The 25,575-nt window shown below is 38.5% G+C and overlaps 1 protein-coding gene across 7 annotated transcripts in view; it reads right to left on the reverse strand.

The window, feature by feature from the left end:
- LOC308630591 (UPF0538 protein C2orf76 homolog) overlaps positions 1–25,575 on the reverse strand; it is a gene marked incomplete at its 5' end in the record, with an annotated part of 90,612 nt that overhangs the window by 61,625 nt on the left and 3,412 nt on the right. For all 7 annotated transcript variants that reach the window (XM_081260790.1, XM_081260791.1, XM_081260792.1 and 4 more), the window contains one exon: positions 1,420–1,489. In XM_081260790.1, coding sequence (XP_081116916.1) covers positions 1,420–1,489 — 70 coding nt within the window. The remainder of the gene's footprint in view (positions 1–1,419; positions 1,490–25,575) is intronic.

A 25,575-nucleotide genomic window follows, 5' to 3' on the forward strand; every position in this document is an offset into this window, starting at 1 on the left:
CACCATTATGGGTGGTCCCATATAGCTCTATCACTGCCTTCTGACAGGGCACAGAAGATGAGCAGGATATACAGGGAGAACTAAGACAGTCCTATGCAGACACTTGATAGTTCTGGATTTTCTGTGCCAATGGTCTCCTTGATTGAGATTAAAGTACATTTATATTAGAGTCAACTATCAACACATGCTTCCAAATATCAGGACTGATCCACATTTATACCATGATATCACCCATCTTTCATAATATTGAAACTGAGTATGTATATTTCATCCTAAAACTATGTACTAATCCTATGTGCTAGGTGTTAATGACATCTAATTTTGTCATCAAATCATAAGATACACCCATTTAAAAGATGAAGAGGTAGATACTCAGATTACATAAATAGTTGAAGGTCATATAGTGATAAATAATAGCGCTGTGTGTGATTCAAGCATCAATCCAAAGTACATGCTTTTTAAAAATATACAATCAAGAAACCACCCCAAATTATGTCTTCCAAAAAATGTGCAAAACTGCCAATATTTCAAGGATAATAATATGGTATAGTTCTATCTATCTATGCTACTTTCAAATTTGCACATCACTTTCAACCATTATATACAATAAGTCCAATAAGTCCAGTCATCCCTTGGTGTCCTCAGGGGACTGATTCCAGGACTCTTCGCCCCCCATGGATCCCAAAATGTCAAGATACTGAAGTCCCTTATATAAAATGACATAGTATTTGCATATTATACTGTATACTTTAAGTCATCTCTAAATTATTTATAGTGTCTAATACAACATAAATGCTATGTAAACAGTTGTTGTGTTGTATTGTTTGGGGTATAATGACATGGAAAATAAAGTCTACATAGTTGGGCACAGTGGGGATTGCCCATAATCCCAGCTATTTGGGAGGCTGAGGCAGGAGGATTTCAAGTTTGGGGACAGCCTTAACAACTTAGTGAGACAAAAAATAAAAACAGAAAATAAAACAGTAAAAAGGAGTGGGGATGGAGCTCAGTGATAGAGAATTTACCTAGCATATGGAAGGCCCTGGGTTCTATCCCCAGTTCTGGGGAAAAAAAAAAAAAGTCTGCATATTCAGTACAGATGCATTTTTTTCCCAAAGGTTTTCTATCTGTGGTTGATTGAAGCCACCGATGTAGAACCCACAGATATGGAGGAAAAACATAATAGGATGAAATATCTATATTATTAATAAACACAAGAAGAAAAGGTCAACCTCAACAATAATCAAGAAGATTCAAAACAATAAGATATCACTCAATGGCAAATTAAACTTCAACAATACCTAGTGTTGGTAAGGGTATAGAACAATGAGAGACCTAATTGGCAAAGGTGGGGATCTTAATGGGTACTACCCTTGGTGACAACTTGACAATGTTTAGCAAACATGAAAATACACCTACCTTTTGATTCAGCAATTTCATTCATAGAAAAGTACTCTATGGAATCTCTCACATATAAGCACAGGGAGACCTATAAGACAGCATTGATAACAGCATGTTTTATTAAGTGCAAAAACTGGAAACAACTACCTGTCCATCAGGAGAAGAATGTATAAGTAAATAATGACATGCTTATAGATCATAATATTACCAGCAGTAAAAATGAACAGACTAGAACTACACATGTCAACATGGGTGGATCTCAAAAATATCATATTGAATGAAAAAAAGCAAATTGCAGAACAATTAGCTTATACTATCATTTACAAGGTCCAAAAATGGTTATTATGTTTTAAAATAGATAATAAGTTATTTCTGAGGCAGAGGAAGAATCAGGCACTTGAAGAGCAGTACAGAGGGACTTCAGTTATACTGGTAAAATTCTATGCCTTCAATAATATGTTAGATATAAGGATAGGATATTATCTTTATGCCTTTTAGTGTTTCTCACGTATTTTATAACATACACAAACAAGCCAATTGATTTGCCTGGAAAGTTTCTCTGAATCACAAAATGCTACTTTACTAAGTAAGAGAGAATATATATATATATATATATATATATATATATATATATATATATATATATAGCAAAAGGTTCTGCTGTTTGAATGAATTTTAAAAATCTGTAATTATAATTAACATATTATTTATAATTGAGTAGTTTTAAAGGATCTGAAAATATTTCCCCCTAAAATAATGACTCACCTTATAATCTTGTCTTGTCGTTGATAACCTTAACAAATCTTTTGATAATTCCAATATTTATATTATTCTTATTAATCCTAGTTTATAATACTCCCCAGAAAACTGATCCTAGAATCTACCAAATAATAGCAGTTCACTAAACATCTACAAAATAGAAGTTTAAAACATAATGAGGTATAGCATTTGTCTAGTACTTGCAGAACATAATCCTTAATGAAGAATAGTTCTTGAGAATGAGATGGTGTATTATAAAAGTCTTCTGTGTTTTAGAAGCAGTGCCTTCAAGTTTGCTGAAACTATGATCACTTCTCTCTCTGCTTACCCCTCCAAACAACAAAAGTCCTCCAAAATGCAGGCGCATGTGTACATCTGCATACACCCACAACGGCAGGAGTCTGTAATGTAATCTGAGACCTTGATGAGTTGAAGCCTCATAGATTTAAGTTCACTATCAATTCACCTCCTATCTGCAACATAAGAAATCCTTAGAAAGCTGTTCAGTGATTTAAAGAAATTAACATATATTAAATATGTAAGATGGAGAGCCTAGCACATAGGACAATCTCAGTAAGTAGTAGCTGCTTTTATCTTTACTATTGTACTTTGGATAAAACAGGTTTGAGCATTAAGACAGCTCTACAAGCAGAAAAAGATAACAATTCCCAGGTATAATGAAATAGATCCTATAAATAGTCCAACCAAGAAAACTGGCAGGCTAGAAGACATATGCCTTATGAAAATCTTTTATAATTGTAGGTTCATCTTGCCACTTAATAAAAAGTTGCCTGAATGGTGTAATGAAATAACTGAAGTTTTCAATTTAAAATTCCAAATTTGAATTAGCCTTTAATTTTGATCAACAATGTATTATGTCTTCCTCAGAAATTTGTTGTAATTTATACTTAGTAACTAAACAATAGTGACTATCAGAAGGAAACTATGTCTGAATTTGCCTTAAGGACAGTGGGAAATAGAGCTTGTCGGCTTAGGGAGCAGCTTAGAAAGCTAATATTACAGATAATAAAGTCTGACATTTTTCCCAGAAGGTATGACCTCATTAAAAAAAAAATTGAATCTGATCAAGTTTAAAAGTCATTCCTCAAACAAAGGGACAGAGAAACTAACAATAATAAACTTAGAAATAAGGTAATAAAAAGTACTCAAGGACACAAAAGATGACTTAAATGAATGAAAGACTACATTCTTAACCATGAGAGTTTAAAATTATAAAATCAGTCCTCCTTAAATGAAATATAGAAGGTATTTGGAGAACTTTACAAATATTTTCAAATCCACTTGGATCATTCTGTGAGCTCTGCCAGCAAAGTCATAAAATAAGAAAAGAGACAAGCAATCAAATATTAGAACATGTCACAGTGTCTAGGGACGTCTCTCACTGGTGGAGCATTTGTCTAGTACTTGCAGGGCCTTGGGTTTGATCCCTAGCACTGCAAAACCAAACAAAAAAAACAACAAAATTAAACATTATAAAGCAACTGACATACAAGAATAAGTTCATATAATTTTCAAAATTTCATAAATTCCAGTAACAAAATGTTAATGGAAAATCAAGCTGTGGTAACATAAATTGTGAGAAGAGACCAGTCATAGACCTATCAGTGGAACACAATAGAAAACTCAGAATCAAAATTACAGAGAACTAAGCATAAAAGTGGCATTCCAAGTTGTAATCAAGGGTAAACCTTCCAGCTTCACCTGCTTGCAGCTGACTTTAAAAATCACGAATTTTGGAAGCTACACCATGGGGCAATGAATTATTAGTTTCCCACGAGCCTTGCTGTAGATAACACTTCTGAAGTGTGTGTTATGATGACATAGTGGCCTAGGGTACTTATCAGGGACTTGGAGAATGCCTTTGTAGAAAGCACTGACTCTTCACTTGGGCCTGCCCAGGTGTCCAAGGGGTGACTGAAACAGGCTAAGGAAGCCTGGCCCTTCTGCCTTCAGATCTGTTGTTCGCTTCTGCTCAGCTTTGCATGGATGCATGGTAGTCATTTAAGGAATCTTGTCTAGAATTGGTAGTACAAGGCTGATTTACTCGAAACTTCCCTAATCTTTCTCTTCCTGTTTCAATGCTGAAGACACCAAAATGAGAGTAACTAAGATATTTTTGAGATTTTTCAGAGGCATCATGATTGACAGATTGCCAACCACCAGGTCTCACAACACCCTGTTCCTTAACACAGGAGTGGCACCTTAGGTCTCCAGTCATCAGTCTTTACCTAATACAAGCCCTCCTTCCACCCTACCCCACCAAACCTAAGGATAGGAGGAGTTTGAAATTTACACTGAGTTAAGATTTTGGGGAAATTGCATGGTAAAGGAAAGAGACCCTCATTGTTATACAAAATTACATATAAGAGGAAGTGAGGGGAAAGGGGAAAAAAACAAGAGAGAGAAATGAATTACAGTAGATGGGGTAGAGAGAGAAGATGGGAGGAGAGGGGAGGGGAGGAGAGGGGGTATAGTAGAGGATAGGAAGGGCAGCAGAATACAACAGACACTAGTATGGCAGTATGTAAAAAAGTGGATGTGGAACCGATGTGAATCTGCAATATGTATACAGGGTAAAAATGGGAGTTCATAATCTGCTTGAATCAAATGTATGAAATATGATATGTCAAGAGCTTTGTAATGTTTTGAACAACTAATAATAAAAAAAGAATCAAAAATTTTTTTAAAAAATTTGAAAATAAGCCACATGAACAAATTCTTAAAAAAACAAGTTTTAAAGATTTACATAAGAAGACTATAAAAACTGATTAGTTATAATCAAAAAATTCAATTTGTAACTGAAAATATTTTCTCAAAATATGAGGCTCAGGGACTGGGGTTGTGGCTCAGTCTGTAGAGCAGTTGCCTGGCATGTGTGACGACCTGGGTTCGATCCTTAGCACTGCATATAAATAAATAAATTAAATAAAAGATCTATTTACAAAAAAAAAAAAAAGATGGATTTTTAGGGCATTGGCCCACTATATTCTTGATTTCTCTGGCTTACTGATAACACTGGGCTTCTTTTTGAGTGGCCCAAGTAAACGAACTTGGATTTAGTAACAAAGTTAGTGGGTAAAGGTAACTTATTTAATATGTTGGCATGGGGATATTGGCCAGACATTTGGGAAAATGTAATGCTGCACCTTATTTCTTACATAAAAATAAGCTCTCCATGGAACCAAGATTTAAATTTAGCTATAATATTTAAATATTTAAAGGCACTAGAAAAAATAAGTACATATTTTTATAATCTTAAGGTAGGAAAGAGTCCAAGCAAATAGAAAGGAAACCACCAAGGAAAAATACTGATAGGCATAACAACAGAAAAATGTAATAAAAGACTAATATCCCAATAGAAACACAGGTAAAGTTAATTAACAGACAACTGGCTAGTTTTTTAAAAAATTCAATAATGTGAAAAGATCAATTCTAACTAAGTGCTGCAATAGAAACAGTAAAATATCAATTTATCATCAGATTGGTAAAATTAAAAAAAATAAAAATAAAAAACGGGCCAAATCAGTGTTGGCAAGGATATAGAGAAATATTTTTATATATTGGTAAGAGCACAAAATGGTATGATCTTTCTGGAGTTGAGAGGGGTAATCTATATCAAAATTTTAAGTTTGTCCACCCTTTCACAGGACTTCTCTTCTAATAATTTACCTTGAGAAGATAACCACATCAAATATTTTTTTTAATCCATGATTTCATGATGCTACTTTAAAAAAATTGATAATTAGTCACTCTGGAGGCTGGCAGGGCACAGATCTGTTTTCTCTAAAAACTGGCTTAAGGGAGTGGGATAGAGAAATAACAACAACACCAAAAAAAAAAAAAAAAACATGTTATTCTTCCTTTCTTCTACAGACTATTTCAGAGTCACCAAATAACTGAGGAACAAGAGTTCTTTATAGAAGAATTGCAACTGAAAGGTAGTAAAAGAATGAAACAATTTAAAAATCATCATTCACAAAGATATCAGAATGACTAAAATAAATACAGTGATAACCCCAAACGCTGGTAAAATTTGATGTCTCATTCACTGCTGGTGGAAATACGAAATGGTTCAGCCACTCTGGAAAAAGAATATGGCAGTTTCTTACAAAACTAAACATGCTTATTATATAACCCAGCAATTGTGGGGGTTTTTGTTGTTGTTGTTGTTGTACGTAGTATTAGGGATTGAGCCCAGGGTCACTCTACCACTGAGCTACATCCAAGCCCTTTTTATTTGGAGACAGGCTCTCATTAGTTTGCCCAGGCTGGTCTCAAACTTATGATCTTCCTGCCTCAGCCCTCTAAGTATATGGGATCTTAGCCCTACATCACTGCACCCCCATTCTTGGGCATTATTCAAGAGGCAATCTGTACATGAATGCTAGCAGCATATCGATATACAACACCAAAACACTGAAAACAACCCAAATTTGCTTCAATATTTGAATGGTTAGAAATGCTAAGTAATAAAACAAAATAAACCATTGATACATGCAGACATCTGGCTGGATCTCAAGGGAATTAAGCTGAATGAAAAAAAGCCAACCTTAAAAGGTTGCATACTGTATAATTCCCTTTCTTGTAAAAACAAAATTATAGAAATGGAGAACAGATTTGTGTTTCCTGGGGTAAGCGACAGGGAGGGAAGGAGATGGCTGTGGCTCCAAAAGGTAACCTAAGGGATCCTCGTGATAGATCTTGGTCCTTGCCTGTGGTGTTATCCATGTTTGCCTATACATGTGATGAAACTGCATAGAACACCTGAACACACCAGCATGCTTGGACGGACGGACACACACACACACACACACACACACACACACACACACACACATATACACACACAGGGATATGTAAAAGTGAAATCTCAATGGCCACCATGGATCACATTAGTGTCAATTCCCTGGCTCTTTCTATATACTCAAGCAGGATATTACCACGGGAGGAAAGTGAGCAAAGGGTGTAGGGATCTCTCTTATTTCTTAGAACTTCATAGTAAAATACAATTATCTCACAATTAAAAGTTTCTAAAAAATATCATTCTGAAAACCCTAACAAAATAAGGAATACAGGCAACGCATCAAATGACAGGATGCCAAAACTGTCAAAACTGTCAGGTAGAAGACTGATGGGGAACTTTGGAAGGGAGTCAGCAGGGGCTGACAACACCTCAACTTCCCAACCAATCCTAATGAATGAAAGGAGGAGCCTCCAGATCTCCCAGACTATGTGGGGAGGGCTGTGGAAGACGGGTTAAGTGATACCACAAAGAGGCAACCAGCCAAGTTCAACTGGTGAGAAAACCTACTAGAGAAATGACTCAGCTTCTTCAACAAATAGATCACATAAGAAATGAAGAAAGGGAGGTAGGTTTTAAACTAGAAGAGACTAGAGGAGCTGTTTCAAGCAATGCATCATTTAGGCCTTGTCTGGATCCTGATTTGCATTGTATTAGATAATATTAAGAAATATGTTAATTCTGTTTAGGTGAAATTATGTCTTAAAAGACTAAGGGACATATAAGTGAAATGATATGATACTGGTATTTGCTTTCACACACTCTGGCAGAGAAAAGACAATTATGGAAGTATAGATTAAAAACTAGGACAGGACTGGGCATGTAGCTCAGTGGTAGTGTGCTGGTGTAGCGTACACATTCAATACCCAGCCCTGAAGACAACAACAGTAAAACATCATTAACTGTTGAAGAGTCAGGTATATATAAAACCTCATTATCTCCTTATCCTATTCTATTTTTGTATATGCTTGAAATTTTTCACAACAAAAATATTTTAAGATAAATACATAAAGATGTACATTCAAGGAAGATTTTCTTTCATTGAATATATTTCTAATACTTAACAAAATTAGAATCCATCTAAATATCCATCAGTGGAGAACTAGTTAAGTTAATGTGTCACTCCCTAAAATAAAATATCCTGTGCACATTAATGGGCGAAAGGCACTGCAGTTTAGATATGGCTTAAGTATGTGTCCCAAGGGTTCATGTGTTGGAAGCTTGGTCCTCAGTGTGGTGATGAGAAAGACGGGGGCAACTTTTGAAGGCAGCGTCTAGCCTGGAGGTGTAGCTCAGAGTCAGAGCCCCTGCTTAGCATGTGTGAGGCCCTAGGTTCCATCCCCAGCACCACCTGGTTATACTTCTGATGTATTGAGAAATAACAAATAAACCCAAAAAGCATTCAGCAGTCAAGAGGCATGAGAAGCAGGTCACATGGCCAGAAGGAGTTGGAACTTGTCTAAGATGGCACAAAAGGCTTTCCACGCTCAGCTCCTCCCTGATTCTCAGATACGACCATCACAATTTACTATTCACATATCCTTCCAGCTTCTAGGACAGCAATGATGGCTCATAGCTCCCCACACCTACCACACTGCTGCCAAGCCTGTGCCACACCTTCCACCCTAGCTTCTCTCAAGCCCCTTCCACCCTCACCCACCTTACCTTCCGAAACAAGCATCCTTCAAGTTTTGACCCAAGGACTATCTTCTGCAGGACACCTTCAAGGTCAGCTCCTCCTCCCTACCGAGGCTGAGTTATAGGCCCCTCTGTCTGCTACCATACTGAAGTCACCTATCTAAGGGGTCTAGCCTATGGGCTCCTTGAAGAAAAGAACGCTGCATGGTTTATTTTTCTGTGCCCAGCAACTTGTGTAGCATGGGGTACATTACAGGCACCATGTTTGCAGAACTGATGAGCAACCAAAGGGCTAAGGAAAATCTGAATTCTTCCTTTTCTGAAGAACACATTGATGCAGCAATCCTGCCCTAAAGACACAGAACACAGGAAAACGTGCGAAAGCTGCAGTGTGGCTCGGTGGCGGAGTGCTTGCCTAGCATGTGCAGAGGCTGTGTTCCACCCCAGCGTGAAAGAAACAGGGAGAGGGAAAGAAGGAGAAAAAGAAGGGGGTCAAAGAGGGATGGAGGGAGGAAGGCAGGCAGGAACAAAAGAGAAAGTGAAAGAGAGTGAGAAACAGAAAACAAGTAAGACTGAACTTTGTGGAAAAAATTTTATTCCTTCAGAATATGAAAATGTTTTTTAAAATCAAAACTATGATTTAATTGAATATCTACAAAATATAACATTTCAACATCAACTCAATCCTTTGCAAAATTAACATAGGTTCAATGTAATTGGGTATGGGCATGTTTTAATGCATTTCATACGACACAGGGTGGGGCTTTGAGAAGTAAGAGGGATGGGATAGGAGCTAAGGAGGGTCTTTAAACCTCCCTGCCTACAAACCTCTTCTGGCTGCTACTTTACCCAGTGGTCTGAGACAATGAAGGAAACTCCATATTAAAAGCAAAACAAAACTCTTTCAAATAAATAAATAAATAAAACAAAACAAATAAAATCCACGTAGGAACTCCCTCCATGGAGCTCCAGTTCCCCAGCCAGTATCACTGCATCAAAGAAGCCTGGAGACCCACCTCCTGGTCCTCCCTGGGAATTAAGAACTGCTTTTAATTCCAGCATGGTGAAGAGGGACACATGGCTTGGGACACATGTTTTGGGTCCCTACAGCTGAGATGGGCTTTCAGCCTCCAGTTCTCAGCGCCTGTGGTAGAAACTCAGCAACCAGAGAAAGCCAGGCAAGCTGACACCAGGCTCCCTAACTTTCCCAACTACTGCCCTTCCCAAGCTGGATCCCCTCCTGGTGGCAGAATTCCCAATTGAAAAGCCATAAACCAGAGAGAGGAAAACTAGACCAGCACAGAAAACCTCTGAACCCAGCATACAATAAACACAAAACATGCCTGCTCCCTAAATACTTGATTCCTGACTCTGGACTGATCTGTATCAGTTTAAAAAAATAAAATGTAACTACAGTCAACTCTGGTTATTTGTAGTAGTTACATTCACTATATCATAGTGAACAGTGAATTAGCATATCCTGAACCACTGCTTCTAGGGGAAATATAGGGTTAAGTTCCTAGAAGATTCTGGTCGCAACAGTTCAGTCAATCAATACATAACCTCATTTCACTCATGTTTCTGTTTAGACTTTAGTTATGATATACAGGTAGATCTATCTATCTACCTGTCTATCTATCTATCTATAGAGTTGATTCACTTAATATTGAATTCACAGCCAATAGCACTGTAACTCACAGCTTATCCAGCACATGTATTTCCTCCCTACGGCATACTGAAGCCTTCTTGCACTTAAGAATATTCAACAGCACTTTAGCACTACACCTAGGAGCATTATATACAGCAAAATTACCAATAAAAAACAAGAAATGCACTACATAGTCTACAAAATGGATGCTTGTTTATACTACACAAGCTAGAACAAGAAGGCCAAAGGCAGCTTTGACTGATCTTAGATAGTCAATCAAATGTGAGCTTTGGGTGACTCAAACTTCACTGCTCTGCACATGTCCAAGAATGACTGAGAAAACACTTTGAGCACTGCTTTGGGTTTGGATTGTGAGGAAACTTTAGTGAATAGATGAATTTGCAAGCACTGAATCTGCGAACAATTAGGACTATCTTTCCAAAATAACAATACCTCTGCCTTCCAGTGTTTGAAATAAGGATGCCCTTAACTTTTCTCTTGAGAATGGAATCAAAAATGAGCTAACGATTAGAAACCAGAGCATTGGAAAAGCACTCAAGCACTGAGCCAGTTAAATGGAGAAGACTTCCATAGTAACTGGATGGGAAAGCACCCGGGCTGACCTTCCTTCATCCCACAGAAGCAGGGTTTTAACAGACTCCTGGAAAGAATTATTTGAAAAGCTGAAACATTTTACAAAGTTATATCTATTCCCTTAAGTATAGTAAAATCAAAATTGTCACATATGAAGTTTGCTTTAAATCTGATCTTAACTATATAAGAAAAACAACTTTCAAAAAAGTATGGTTCTGGGCTGGGGATGTGGCTCAAGTGGTAGCGCGCTCGCCTGGCATGCGTGCGGCCCGGGTTCGATCCTCAGCACCACATACAAAGATGTCGTGTCCGCCGAGAATTAAAAAATAAATATTAAAATATTCTCTCTCTCTCTCTCTCTCTCTCTCTCTCTCTCTCTCTCTCTCTCTCTCTTAAAAAAAAAAAAAAAGTATGGTTCTAACCACATACAAAAATATACATGCATCTTACCCTAATGTTAGGAACCAGCATTGTAGGTCAAAAAGGCATTGCCTTCCTTTTAAAACAGATAAACCAATAAAAAGAAGACAGTATTTTCTTCTATCATATTAGGTATATAAACCATCACAGAACAGCAGGGATAAAAGTAGAAAGAATACAGGTGTGGTGGCACACAGCTAGAGCCCCAGCAACTTGACAGGCTGAGGCACGAGGATCAGTTGAGCCCAGGAGTTCAAGGCCAGGCTGGGCAACATAGTAAGACCATGTCTCAAAAAATGGGCGGGAGCAGAAAGAGTAGAATTCTACTGAGAAGAGAATCACTGAATATGCAAATGATTCTGGAATTACACCCTGATGATTTTGGAGTAAATAATCCTTAAGTTCTATATCATTATATCATTCAAATGTCATTACAGGAAAAAAAAAAAAAAAAAGGTTAAAACCAGGGTGGTGGAGAACCTACATTCTTTTTATTACCCTTTCTAAAACTACTCGGTATCCAGCATACTGCTAGTAGGTGAGTGATAAGTGTTCACCTTTTAAAGAGAACTTAACCTTGGCAAATTAATAACTTTATATAAAATTCCAGTTTAAAGTTCAAAAGAATGATCAATTATCATTAATTCACATTTAAGACTATGACTAAAATGGAAATGTTCATTTTATTTTAAATCTATTCTGCCTTATTTCAAAAGCAGTTTTCTCTTAACTTTTAAATGGAGAACAAATTTTTCCTCTAAAAATGGAAATTGGAACAATGAAAAACCAAAAGTTTGGCATTATGATAAAAAGAAAAAATGTACCAGGAATTTGCTTTTAAATTTTTTCAAAAGCATATTTTTAAAATATGAAACTAAGCATACATTTATAACTAGGACCATGTAAATAGTACATAAACATTTTAAAACTTCTTAGCCTTTTTCAAATTTGAATCATACAAACCAAAGTGCCATTATTTTAGGAAATTCAGTTGAATCAGTTTAATAAAACTTTTGAGAAATGTTCTGTCAATGATTAAATTTATGAATCATCTGACCTCAACCATTTTTTAGGTAGTTTAAAACAATTACTTGCAGGTATTTAAGTAACCCAGCAGGTCCAAAATAAATATGAACTAAATCTGAGAACTATACACATGTATTATTTTTTTATTGCACAGTGACCTTAGCAGCCAGCCCTACCTGAGGACAGATCATAATCAATGCTAAATAAATAAACACATGATTACTGCCCACACCTAGAATACACCACCTGGTGACAACCATTTCCAGTTCCACGAACCTGTACTCATTGAGACAGTCTGGGGAAAATATCCAAAAGCATGTGAGAGTCAGGAAATTATTCTGACTCTCACATTTTTCTAAAGTGTTAGAGACAACCATTTGAAAAACTATTTTCATCCTAACCCATTAAGTCCCAAGCTTCCAATTCTGAAAATATTTCAACAAAATTGACACAGGTGCATAAAAATAAGTTGGAAATTATAATCTACAGCTAATATATTATGTTTTCTAAATCATTCACTTATTTTTCTCAAAAGAACAGAACTCCAAAAACAACATTTATTTCAAAAGTTACCATGAGTGGTATATTTGTTATTCAACTTAAGTTTTTATAGGTGTCCCACATCTGGGACTATAGGACTTAACAGTTAAACAAGGTATACTGCATATAAATTTTATTTTTCTTGATTCACAATCATCAGTGACAGTGTTAATCCTGCCCTGCTTTGGGGGATACATTTCTCTATGGGCCTCTGGCACTTCTGCGTGTCTTATGAGCAAAAGTGTCTGCTTTTGTTCTGTGGTGGCTGCTTTTGGTCTAAACTTTCTTTGGATGATGTGCACATAGCAAATAGCCCAGCAAGACATAAGATCTTCCACCAGAACCAAGAGTAGATTTGCTTACTGTCCAGTAAAATAAAGACAATATCTCCCTCTAGAGTAAGGTTGCTTGTAGCCCTTTATAAAGAATTTGGATCACCTATATCTGTGACACAAATATACTCCATGTATAGTGGCCACCTAGGCCACCTTACACTGGTCATAAGGGACTATTGGTGTAAGAAGTACTGACACAAACAAGCTTATGCTGTTGGCTCTACCATGAGTAATACAGTCCTCTGACCCAGGAGTCTTATGACTTCTGCCAACAAAAAGATTTGGATTATTTAAATGCAAGACACCTCAACTATGACAAACACCCACTCCATGGACAGCATTCATCAAGGCCACTCAACATTGTCCCTGTGCGATTTAATAAGAGAAGAACTAATACAAACAAGAAGGTTTTTGAAGCAAATAAGGGAAGCAAGTAGCCTAAGGTTGTCTCTGTACCAGAATTCTTATGTAAAAAAACTGGGAATTTAATTTGGGAACATTCTAAATAAAACAACAAAAAAAAACACAAGCCACAGCCTATCAACAGAACAGTCAACTACTGATTGGTTATACAACTGGGATCTCTCCTAGGACCACTTTCAAATAAAGAAAATGCCTCATTATACCATGCCTAATAAAGCAAACACCTCACTGTAGCCAATCAGAGATTTCTGTAGTTTGTATATTGGCCTACAAAAGCTTGCTGCTCACACAGATAGAGTGGAGCTCTCTGCATTTTTTGTTTCTGATGCTGCCCAATTCATGAACATTCTTTTTTTAAAATTATTTTTAATTGTAGTTGGACACAATACCTTTATTTTATTTATTTATTTTTATGTGGTACTAAGGATAAAACCCAGCACATCACACTTGCTAGGCAAGCACTCTACCACTGAGCCACAGCTCCAGCCCACATGAATCATTCTTTACTCAAATAAATCATGTTAAAGCTTGTCTCAAGTTTTTCACTTAACAAGGTCACACTGTTGGCTGTGCCATGAGCAATATAGTCCTTTGTCTCTGACCCAGGAGTCTCATGTCTGCTAAAAGCATCCAGTAAACTGCCAGGCAGAGCTATCAGCTTGCAAACAGGATAAAATCTCAGACCTCTCCCACTTTTTGACTGTTGATACAGGATGGTTTTCTAAAACAGAACAGGTTTTCTAGAACAGAACTGACAGAGGTCTACATGTTTGGGAGATGAGAAGATTCTTCAGAGTTCAGTAGCAAATGTGGTAGGCATGGGGGAGTAAAATTAATTAATGTCTAGTGGGTAAGCAGTAAGGGGTAGGATTTAAACAAGCTGCTCCACCAGTGGGTACTTGTTTATTGTTCACTCTCCTCTGGGTGAATAATCACCTGATGAGAGGAAATGTGGCTGCACGTTTGAGTATAGTCCCCAAAGTTGAAATGAATGATGTCAGCAATGAAAACAGATGTCTTCCGGTGAATGAAAAGGGCATTATGTCCGGCCAAGAGTATCCATCAGACTACATGAAACTGAAAGCTGACGGAGCAAAGTCAAGCTCCTCCATCCCTCCCCCTTGTCCTCTAGCCTGACATCTGCTTTAAGGAGAAAGATGATTAAGGATGGACCACACTTATCCTGGTCCCTAAGAGGAACTAAAGGCCTTATGCACAAGTATGCTGTGGGGGGGGGGGGGAGTGGGAGACGGCAGGGAGAACTCAAACTTTCATAGTTCTGTGGACACGGGCATGTCCTGTGGTGACATCCTGGCCTCAGGGGAAGAGAACTCAGATTCAGCTAATGGGGTTTGTAACAGGATTCACAATTGAGGAGTATATTAGTCAACTTCCCATTCCTCTAAAAAATACCTGAGGAAATCAAACTATAGAGAGAAAATGTTTATTTTAGCTCACAGCTTAGGGGTTTCATCTCATGATTTGTTGGCCCTATTGCTTTGAGTCTACAGTGAAACATCATGGTGGGAGTACATGGTAGAACAAAATTGCTTGATTCATGGTCAGGGAGCAAGAAAGAGGGAGGAAAAGACTGGGGTCCCATATTCCCCCTCAAAGCCATACCCCCAATAACCCAAAGCCCTCCCTCTAGGTCCCATCTCTCAGAGGTCCCACTGCTTCCCAACAGTGCCAAGCTAGGGACCAATTCTCTCACACATGGGCCTTTGGGAAACACTCAAGATTCAAACCCTAGCAGGGAGGGAAACATGTCCTAGTTAACAGGGTCATTTGTGCCATTGCAATATACTGCTGTCAATTCTCTCAATGTATAGCAGGAAGTGACCTGTTAAATATAGTTGCCCTTTCAATGGTGCCACCTGTTACCAGTGGGTAGGTCAGGATTTAAAGCACTTGTCCCTACCCTCAATGTCCCAAGAATGCACCATATAAAATGATGCTTGGAATGGCTTTGTGATGTGTCAGCTTGGCTAGCTGAATTTCAGTCTTCAAAATGCATTTTCTAGTGTATTTCTGATGCAGATGGACAACAAGGGACATTCTCTCCTGAGAGAGACTGGGTAGAACAGTGGCCATTTTGTAACATACCCACCACTCCCCATTTTTTAATCAGATTGAAGGGCTGCTGAGAAAGGATGTTGCTGGTATGATTCAAGGCTCCAGTAAGGTGACTTTAAGTTAATCAAAAGGGAGATTATACTAGTAGGTCTGACTCACTTGACCCTATAGGGGGATGTAGGCTTTCCCTAACCTAGGAAAAAAACAAACTGTAGCTGGGTCTATCATTGCTCTCCCTTTTCTTTGGGTCCCTCTCCTGACTACTGCCTGGGACAACAAGCATCAGCTCCTGCCTAGAGAGCATAGTCTGCTCTTTATCAACCCTTGTGACTGCCAGTCTGGACTTCAGACTTGCTCGGCCAGTACCCACAAATGAGTAAGCCAATTCTGCACACCTGTGTGCATACATACAAGTGTCTTTTGTTTTTTTTTCTTTACTGGTTTTGCTTCTTCCATTGAACTCTACCACAACAGTCCACATCTGAACATTCTATGTGGTCATTTATATTGGCTAACCCACAAGCAAGCATCCTGAATGGTGTCTAAACCAACTATTGGAAGTCACACAGTAAGCTATGGAACATTCTCTACTTTTGGTGCCCCTCAACCCTAATGACCTCTCTGAGGTACCAGTCTCTGTGGCTGATGATTTTGTCAACTAGAGTCTCTAGCAAAGGAAGACAGCTTCCACCTAGATGTGCCCCTTTAGGTCTTAGATGCCTCACCTCCCTGACATCGCATCAAGATCAAGGCTTCTGACAAGCTTCTATGAGCTTATAACCAGCTCTGGCAAAACTCAATAAATTACCCGTGGACCATGCAACACTTCAGCATAGAATCCCCATTTGGAGCAAGTACTCTAACTTGTAAGGTGGGAAGGGCCAGACAAGCTCACGTGTTAAATGGAAATGGTATGTTTGTCCCTCCAGCTTGATGTGCAGGAGTAGCTGCACATAGCTACAGTAAGTTAGTCAAAAGGGAGATTAACCTATTGTGCTCCATCTCCCACTTGAAGCAAAGCTTATGTATCCTAAGGACTCTCAATTCACCAACATTCAAAGGCCTAAATCCTTAGGCCACCCTTAGTCACAGGTGGTTTGGCTAAGCTGGAACCCAATGACATCCACTGGTCCACTGTGGCTATTCAACCTCAGTTCCAGGCACAAAGAGCTGAAAATGGATGTTATCACTTGATTCAGTGGACAGAACTCCCCCAAAACTTATATGCTGAAACCTAAGTACTAATGTAATGGCATTAGGTCCTGAGGATGGCTTATAATCTCTCTGGGTGCCCAGAAAGCTGCCTTGCCCAGATTACCACATGAGAACCCAGCTAGAAGCTACCATCTATGAACCAGAAATCAGGCCGTCACAAGATACCAAATCTGCCAGTGCCCTGGATCTTGGACTTTGAAGCTTTCAGAATCATGAGATAAATTGCTATTATTTACAAACTACCCAGCCTCTGGTATTTTGTTATAGTAGAGGGTACAGACTAATCTAACATGACTGTTGTCCTTACATGAAAACAACTACGTAAAGACAAACACACAGGGACCATCATGTGGAGCTGGAGACTGAAGTAATATACCCACAAACCGGAGAACAACTGGGGCTCACAGCAGCCTAGAACAGATTCCCCCTCAGTATCTTCACAAGAAAACAACTCTTCCGACACCTTGATTCTGGACTTGTGATCTCCAGAGCTGTGAGACACTGAATTTCTGTTGTTTTAAGCTGTCCTGTGTGTGCTACTTTGTTCTGGATGCCCTAGGAAACTAACACAAATGCCAAATTGGAAAGATTTAAGTGAAAGAGACTCTAAGGGGTGATGGAAGGGCTAAAGGAGGTATGAATGGCAGTTTTAATATTGTGTTTCTTTATTTAAATTAATAAATAAATTTGTGTAGCTCAGTAGCAGCACACTTGTCTAGCAGGCATGAGGTCCTTGGTTCAATCCCCAGTACCAAAAATAAATAAATAAATGAAACTTTCATTTTTTTTAAAGTAACCTATTAAAATATGGGACTATCTTACAGTGAGGCCTCACTACCAGTCCCCACTACCCACAAAAAAAAAAATCAGGCAAATATCTTATTACATCAATCCATGCTAAAAAAGAATAGTTCTTGACAAATCACAATGGTGTCAATGAAGAAAGGCCACAAACTCCTTAATCTCAATTCTATGACTTTATAATAAGAACCACAGCAGATTATTTGACCTCTGGTTTTGTTAAGAGTTTGCTTCAAGGCTGCAGCTTCAATAAACTTCATCAATAATGGTAATAACAGTGACAGTGATGCAATGTGTGTGTGTGTGTGTGTGTGTGAGAGAGAGAGAGAGAGACAGAGAGAGTGTGTGTGTGTGTGTGTGTGAGAGAGAGAGAGAGTGTGTGTGTGTGTGTGTGTGTGAGAGAGAGAGAGAGAGAGAGAGAGAGTGTGTGTGTGTGTGTGTGTGTAACATAGTGCTAAATGCTTCAGATGTATCACCATAAGCCTCATTTAACAATTCAGCAAAGTTAGTTACTGAATGATGCTAATTCAGTAATTCTGTAACTAAATACAAATCTTCATACTTCCATCAAGAGCTACCCACTGTATTATACCAATAAAGTATCTGACACACTATAAAGAACAATTAGTTCCACTGCAGCAATCAGAAAATATTGTTAGGAAAGATAAATTCAAAACTTCCTTTTGGCAACACACATGCCAGAAAGGATGCCTTTTAAAATAAACTATTTCTACAGCTAATACTCAGAAGTGGCTGTTTTATTAAACGCTAGTTAAAATTAGATTTGGCTTTACTGAAACTCATGTTTAATGAACAAACCAGTAAATACCTGACCACATGGATTTTTTTAAGAAAATAAATCTGCTATTATACTTAGTAGATAATAATCTTCAATCTTTGCCACATCTTTCCAATGGCCAAACCAACACTAATGTTCTCCCAAAGAAAACAGGGAAACAATGACTCTTTACTAGACTTAAAAGCCACAACAAAAGTTACTAGTTCAGGACCCAATATATTTCATGGAAATAACAAAAATAAATTATAAATGTTGCTGTCCTATATGTGGAAGATGTACTTTTCCCTATACTTCCTGCTAAGAACAACTGAAAACTGTGGGCATTATGTATAAAACAAGCATAAGAAGACTCTGAAAGATGAGAAGAGGGCAGACAGGTTAGGGAACTCCAGACCCAAGGCCTGACATGGTGGTGAGTTTCCTGGGTTTTCCTGGGTCTCAGACTTGGAGTTAAGGAAATTAGCAACTGGAAACACCAACAGGTGTAGAAAAGAAGAGCCTCAACAAAAGCCTGTTCTTTCTAGCCAAAGGACCAGGAAGGGGCAGCCTAGCAAGTGAGAAAACTCTCAGAGAGTAACTGCTCTACTCTAGCCAGGAATCAAGAAAAACTGTGGTCCCACCACCACCCACACCAGCAAAGCCTGTGTGGGGAGCTTAGACCTCCACCCTTGCCAGGCTCCTAATGAGGCATCCCAGTGAACCTTCTGGGGTGGTGCCAAAGAAGGCCAGAGGGAGCCGAGCCATAACAAGCCTGACTCCCGCTCTTCCCTGTGTCGGTGAAGACCATCTGAGGAACACATACTTCTACCCTGTCTCCCAGTAAGAAGGGCTTCTTTCCCTCAATGGGTGGGCACAGGTGAGGCCTACTGGAGAGGCAAGATGAGGCCACCCTCCCACACCTAGCTCAGTGTCCCTGGAAGACATGTCAGGATCAGTAGCAAGGCACTCCTATCCTCCCAGAAGCATCCACCTCTGCCAGAACTCCCACTGCCACCTCAGCTGTCAACAAGAAGCAAGCAGAGAACCCGAATTGCTGTCTCTGCCTGGTAATAACAAGTAAGCTAGCTGTCCCCTTCCTCTGCCAGAGTGTCAAAGAAAGTCATTAACACAGGAGATTTAAAATTGATCCAGAGTCTCAGAACCCAACAACAAATGTCTAGACTTCAAGTGACAAAAATCACTTGACACATTGAGAAGTGGGAAGTCACCTGAACAAAAATTCAATCAACTGAGGCAAACACCAAGAGATGTTAGGATAATGTGGTAAAGGTTTAAAGCAGCATAAAAATGCTTCAACACACAATTACATATAATCTGGAAATAAATGAAAAAGAGGTTTTATCAAAGAAATAGATATAAAGAACCAATCAGAAATTTTAAAACTAAAAATCGCAATAACCAAAATTTAAAAATTCCATGGGTAGGCTCACACCAGAATGGAAGGAACAAATTAAAGAATAAGTAAACAAGAAGATAAAGCAATAGGAATTACCCAATCTTAACAATGGAGAAAAAAGAAGACTTAAAAAATAAGCAAATAAGCAGAACCTGTAGCTATGCTTTTGGGATAGATTAAAGTTGCCATGATCTGAAGAGGATTTTTCAAATGTTCTCCTTCTATATGAAATAACTGAGCAGAGGGGAAAAAAAAAAGCAAAAAAACATCTCCTGTGGAACTGTAACACTCTTGTCATCAGAGTTCAAAAAGATGGGACAAAAGGGTAGACCTGAAAAGACTGAAAACATCCCAAATGTGTTTATAGACATAAACTTATAGACTTGAGAAGGGAACTGTAAACTGGACAAAATCAAAGAAATCTACACCAAAACACAATACAAACTTTTCATTACTAAAGGCAAAGAAAAAAAATTTTGGAAGAAGACTTAGAGCAAAAGAGCCTATTAAAAAAAAAAAAACCAATTTAAATGACAGTGGGGTTTTCACCATAAATTATGGAGGCCAGAAGGAAGTGCACACACTTTGAACACTGAGAGAAAAAATCTGTCAACTCAAAATTCTTTGTCCAATGAAGACACTTTTCAGAAATAAAGGGGGAAATCAAGATATTCTCAGACAAAGGAAAACTAAAAGAATTCATCACCAGCACATCTCAACTAAAAGGATGGCTATAGAAAGTCTAAACAGCAAAGAAAGCAGTTAAAGAAGGCACCTTGAACTAACAGGATGGAAGGAAACTAAGCAAAACTGTGGGTAAATACATTCCTTCTCCTCCTGAGTTTTCTAAATTATAATTAAAAATGAATATTATATGCATGTATGCAAAGAGAAAAGTTACCACATTACCTGATTGGATTCAAGACGTATACAGAGGAAATATTTATAGCAATTATCAATTGTGGAGGGGGTAGAGGGTGATAAAGGGAGGTAAACTTTCTCTACGTCACTCAAGCTGATAAAATGATGACACTAAGACTATGACTGCAAATAATATGCATTACCTAGAGCAACCACTAAAAAACTACACAAGATACACACAAAAACACTACAGATATTTTTTTTAAAAAAGTAACTCTAAAATATGCTCAAGTAACGGACAGAAAAGTAAGAAAAAGAAATAAAACAGAAGCAACAAAAAATAAAATGGCAGGCCTTAATATGTAAATAGTTACATTAAATCTAAATAATCTAAATACACCAACTGAAAGAGAAGGTCAGAGTGGATTTAAAAACATGACTCAACTCTATGGTAGTAGCTCCAGTAATCAACACTGTGCAATATTGGTGGAGGAACAGGGGAAGAGACCAATGGAACAGAACAGAGAACCCTGAAAACACCACATAAGCATGCCTAACAGAATCCTGAAAAAAAGTGCAAAAGCAATTCAACAGAGGAAAAATCACTTTTGCAACAAATGGTGCTGAAGCAATTGGACACCAAGGGGGAAAAAGAACCTTAAATCTAAATATTTTGTTTAAGATCAGGGTCTGGCTATGTTGCATAGGCTAGCCTTAAATTCCTGGGCTCAAGTGATCCTTCTGCCTCAACCTCCCAAGTGGCTGGAATTATAGCATATACCTGGCTTTTAACCTAAATCTTATACTTTATACCAAGAATTAACTCAGAATGTATTATGTCAAATATAAAATATAAAACTACAGAATGTTTATGAAAAATGGATCTAGACAACACTAAGGTACAATCCAGAAAAAGAAAAATTGGTGAACTGAACTTCATAAGAATTTAAAAATTTAGGCTCTGTGAAACAATGCTAGGAGGATTAAAAAAAAAAAAAACCTTGAAGAAAATATTTGCAAATTACCTATACAACAAAGGACTGGTATCTAGAATATATGAAGCATTCTCAAAAATCAACTCTAAAAAATCAAATGAGAGTATGGGCAAAAGACATGAGAAAACATTTCCCAGGAGAAAACAGATAAATGGCAAACCCAAGACAGTGCTAGAGCACTGTGAAGAAGAGGTAAGAACACCTCTGAACTGACCAAAACTGCACAACACTGCGTTTCTGCATCCAGTGCCTACAGCACATCGCTGTCTCCACCATGCCCAGAGGAAAGGCTGGAGGAGATGCTAAAGGAGATAAAGCCAAGGTGCAGATGAACCACAGAGAAGATCCTCAAGGTTGTCTGCTAACCTGCTCCTCCAAAGCCAGAGCTCAAGCCAAGGCCCCTACAAAGAAGGGAGAGAAGGTACCCAAAGGGCAAAAGGGAAGAGCTGACACTGGCAAGGATGGGAATAACCCTGCAGAAATAGAGATGCCAAACTGCCCAGACACAGAAAGCAGAAGGTACTGGAGATGCTCAGTGAAGTGTGTGCATTTTTGATAACTGTGGACTTCTGAGGACTGTAAAGTTTGAAATACTATTTTTTAATCAAGCTTTATAAAAAGGAAGAGTTTTACTTTTTTTTTTTTTAAGCTATGTTGCTAGTACACAGAACACTTCATTGTTATTTGGAGGAAAAGGAACAGACGGCACTGATAGAATGTCTCCAAACCTGGATTGCTGAGGAGGAAAACTGAGAGATTTCCTCATGGCTCAGAAGAAGAGGAATTCCCTGATGTTGGCACACATAGCCACCTTGGCACAAATGCCTCGTGGTGTGGAAATACTCAAATCATCTTTATGTTCTCCTCTCCTCTCTGCCAACTGCATAGACTTGACTTCCCTGAACCTGTAGATCTATTGAGACCTGACACCCACCAATTGGGTTTACAACCAGGACTTCCCAGTGACATCAATGAGATAATGTCCACTAAAAGAGCAGCAGTTCCTTTTCTAGATTGCAGATCTTCAGATTAATAATTCTGCCATTTTCATTTCATTTCCTGGAAGTCAGGATCAATTCAAAAGTAGTTAAACAACATGCTGAAGGTGAAACATCAACCCTCACTCTAAACTGTCCTTATTCAGAGGATCAAATGAAGACTTCGTTGGGTTTTATAGTGGCTCTAATTTTGGTAGTCCATCAAAATTAGATGGGAGTTTGAAAGTTGTTGTACACTGTTAACAATTATCTGCCCATGTCCTGCCTGAAATATCATGATTTTTTATGAAAAGTATTTTTAATAAAGCTGGATAGTTTGGCTTGGGAAAAAATAGTAATGACGCCATGTTTGCAAGGATGTGAAGATTCACTGTTGATTCATTGCTCATGAGAATGTTAAAATAGTGCAACCACTCTGGAAGAGTATGGCAGTTTCTTACAAAACTGTACATGAAATCACCACCTATGACCCAGAAATTCACTCTGGACATCTATTCCAGAAAAGGGGAAATGTGCACTCACACAAAATCCTGTATATGTGATAGCAGCAGCTTTATTCACAAAAGTCAAAGAGTAGAAACAATCCAGATATCCTTCTCAAGGAGGGAATGGTTAAATGGACTGATTCATCCAGGTGACAGACCTCTCTACAAAAAGAGGAACAAACCACTGATAACACCCGACAAGGTAGAGGAATATCCACAGAACTACTGAGTGAAAAACCAAGCCCAAAAGGTTACACACTGCATGCTTTCATTTAAATAACGTTCTTGAGGTCTAAGGAAGAAGAGAGGCAGGAAGGAAGTGGTAACAGCTTTAACATGGCAATACAAGGGGTCCTTGTTGATGGAAATGTTCTGTTATCTCATCAAATATATCAATGAACTGTTAGGTCCTGTACATGGTTTTGCAAGATGTTACTGTATTAGTCAGCCTCATATCACTACAACAAATACCTTACACAAGCCTACTTATGAAGTAAAGAGATTTATTCTGGCTCACGGTTCTAGACATACAAGTACAAAATGGGGCAGCCCCATTGTTTTGGGGCTCTGGCAAGAGCAGCACATCATGACAGGAGGGCATGTTGGAGCTAGTGGTCACATCATATGACAGAAAGCAGGAAAAGCATATGAAGTCTCACAGTCCCCAATGACCTAAGTACCTGCCACTAGGACTGTATTCCCAATACAGCCACCCTGGGGACCAAGTTCTTACATTGAGTTTTAATGACCTTGGGGGACATGATCATATTCAAACCATAGCAGTTATCATTGGGAGGAAGTAGGTAATGGATACAAGGGATCACTCAATATTATTTCTTACAACTGCATTTGAATCTAGTTATCTCAAAAATTAGCTTTTGTTAAAATGGCATTATTTCAAAACAGTTTCTTTTTAATGGTATTTGCCACCAGCATTTGCCACCAGGTTTTAAACATTTCTAATTTCCTTGTTGGCAAGTGATAAAAGAGGTAGGAAAATTCATTTCCCTGATAGTGGTGGTGTACTCCTGCAATTACAGCTACTTGGGAGGCTGAGGCAGGAGGACTCCAATTTTACGGCCAGCTTGGGGGCAACTCGGAGAGATCCTGTCTCAAAATAAAATTTAAAAGGGGAATACAACTCAGGGGTAGAGCATTTGCCTAGTATGTGATGTCCTGGATTCAATCCCTAGTACCACCAAAAAAAGGGGGGGGGCCTAGAAAATTCATCTCTAATAGCTTAACTTGGAAGCAGTTACCAAGTGCTTGTCATATGCAACTAGGAAACAGGCAAAGATGCAGAAAACAATGTAGAATATATATTTCTAGTGAGGTTGACCAAGAACTATACTATTAAACTCAAAACATTTTACATCATGTTCCATTATTTCTGCCCTGTAATCATAACTATTTCTAATCAAGAGTACAGGAAGGGCCTGACCAGTGGATGACAAACCTATGGATAAGCAATTATATAGGAAGTTTTCTTTCCTTCCTTACCCCTAGCCAGCCTAGGACACTTCCCTACCAGATTCTCCCACTCCCGAGTTATTTCCCTATCTCTCTTCAATCATCCTACCACCCCAACCACGTTTGCCTGGGTAGAAGGAAGGGAGGGAAAAATGACACACAATGGCACGCCACCCATACACCCACATTCACTCTCATTTCATGCCCCCTGCTGCAATTCCTCTAAAGAAGAGGGTATAAATGGTAAAGAGGGAACTGCCCAGCCTCTTCTTGCCCCATCACTTTCAGCCCTGACCTCCCTCAACCATCACACAACCCTCCACTCCACCCATCTCTCCCCTCTGTAGTCCCAGAAGCAATTCCCAAAGCCTGCTACCAGCTTTGCTGAAGCCCTGCTACAGGAGTCACATTCCAAGAAAAGGAAAACACATACAAAATGAACATAATTCATCAATTGTGAATGCATTTCCTTCCAATGAATCTCTCTTGTAACTGTAGTTCACTTCTAAATAATCCGATTACTTTTAGAAATTAGAGGTTTAGTTTATACCAAGACACCTAATATTAAACTGTTATTCACCCATGGGGCAAGAACCACTTATACCTGTTAATATATCTTACCTATCAAGCTGAAATCCAGCAAGTGAAGCCTATGGGTGGTCAAAATGGTATCCCACAGATGTAAAAGCAAGGTACAACAATGACAATGGCCTCTCTATGGCTGGCTAGGTCAATTTAGCTGACAAGTTGGCTGGGCAGGTTGCCCATCTTCCTTTAACCCTCCAGGCACTCTGCTTCCAAAGCTGGGCTGCTACAAAGAGATCATGGGGCCTTGCAACAGAGTTCATTTGCTTTATTCAAGCCCACAGTTTC

Source organism: Spermophilus citellus, assembly GCF_964194105.1.
Source record: "Spermophilus citellus genome assembly, chromosome: 11".
Taxonomy (NCBI): Eukaryota; Metazoa; Chordata; class Mammalia; order Rodentia; family Sciuridae; genus Spermophilus; species Spermophilus citellus.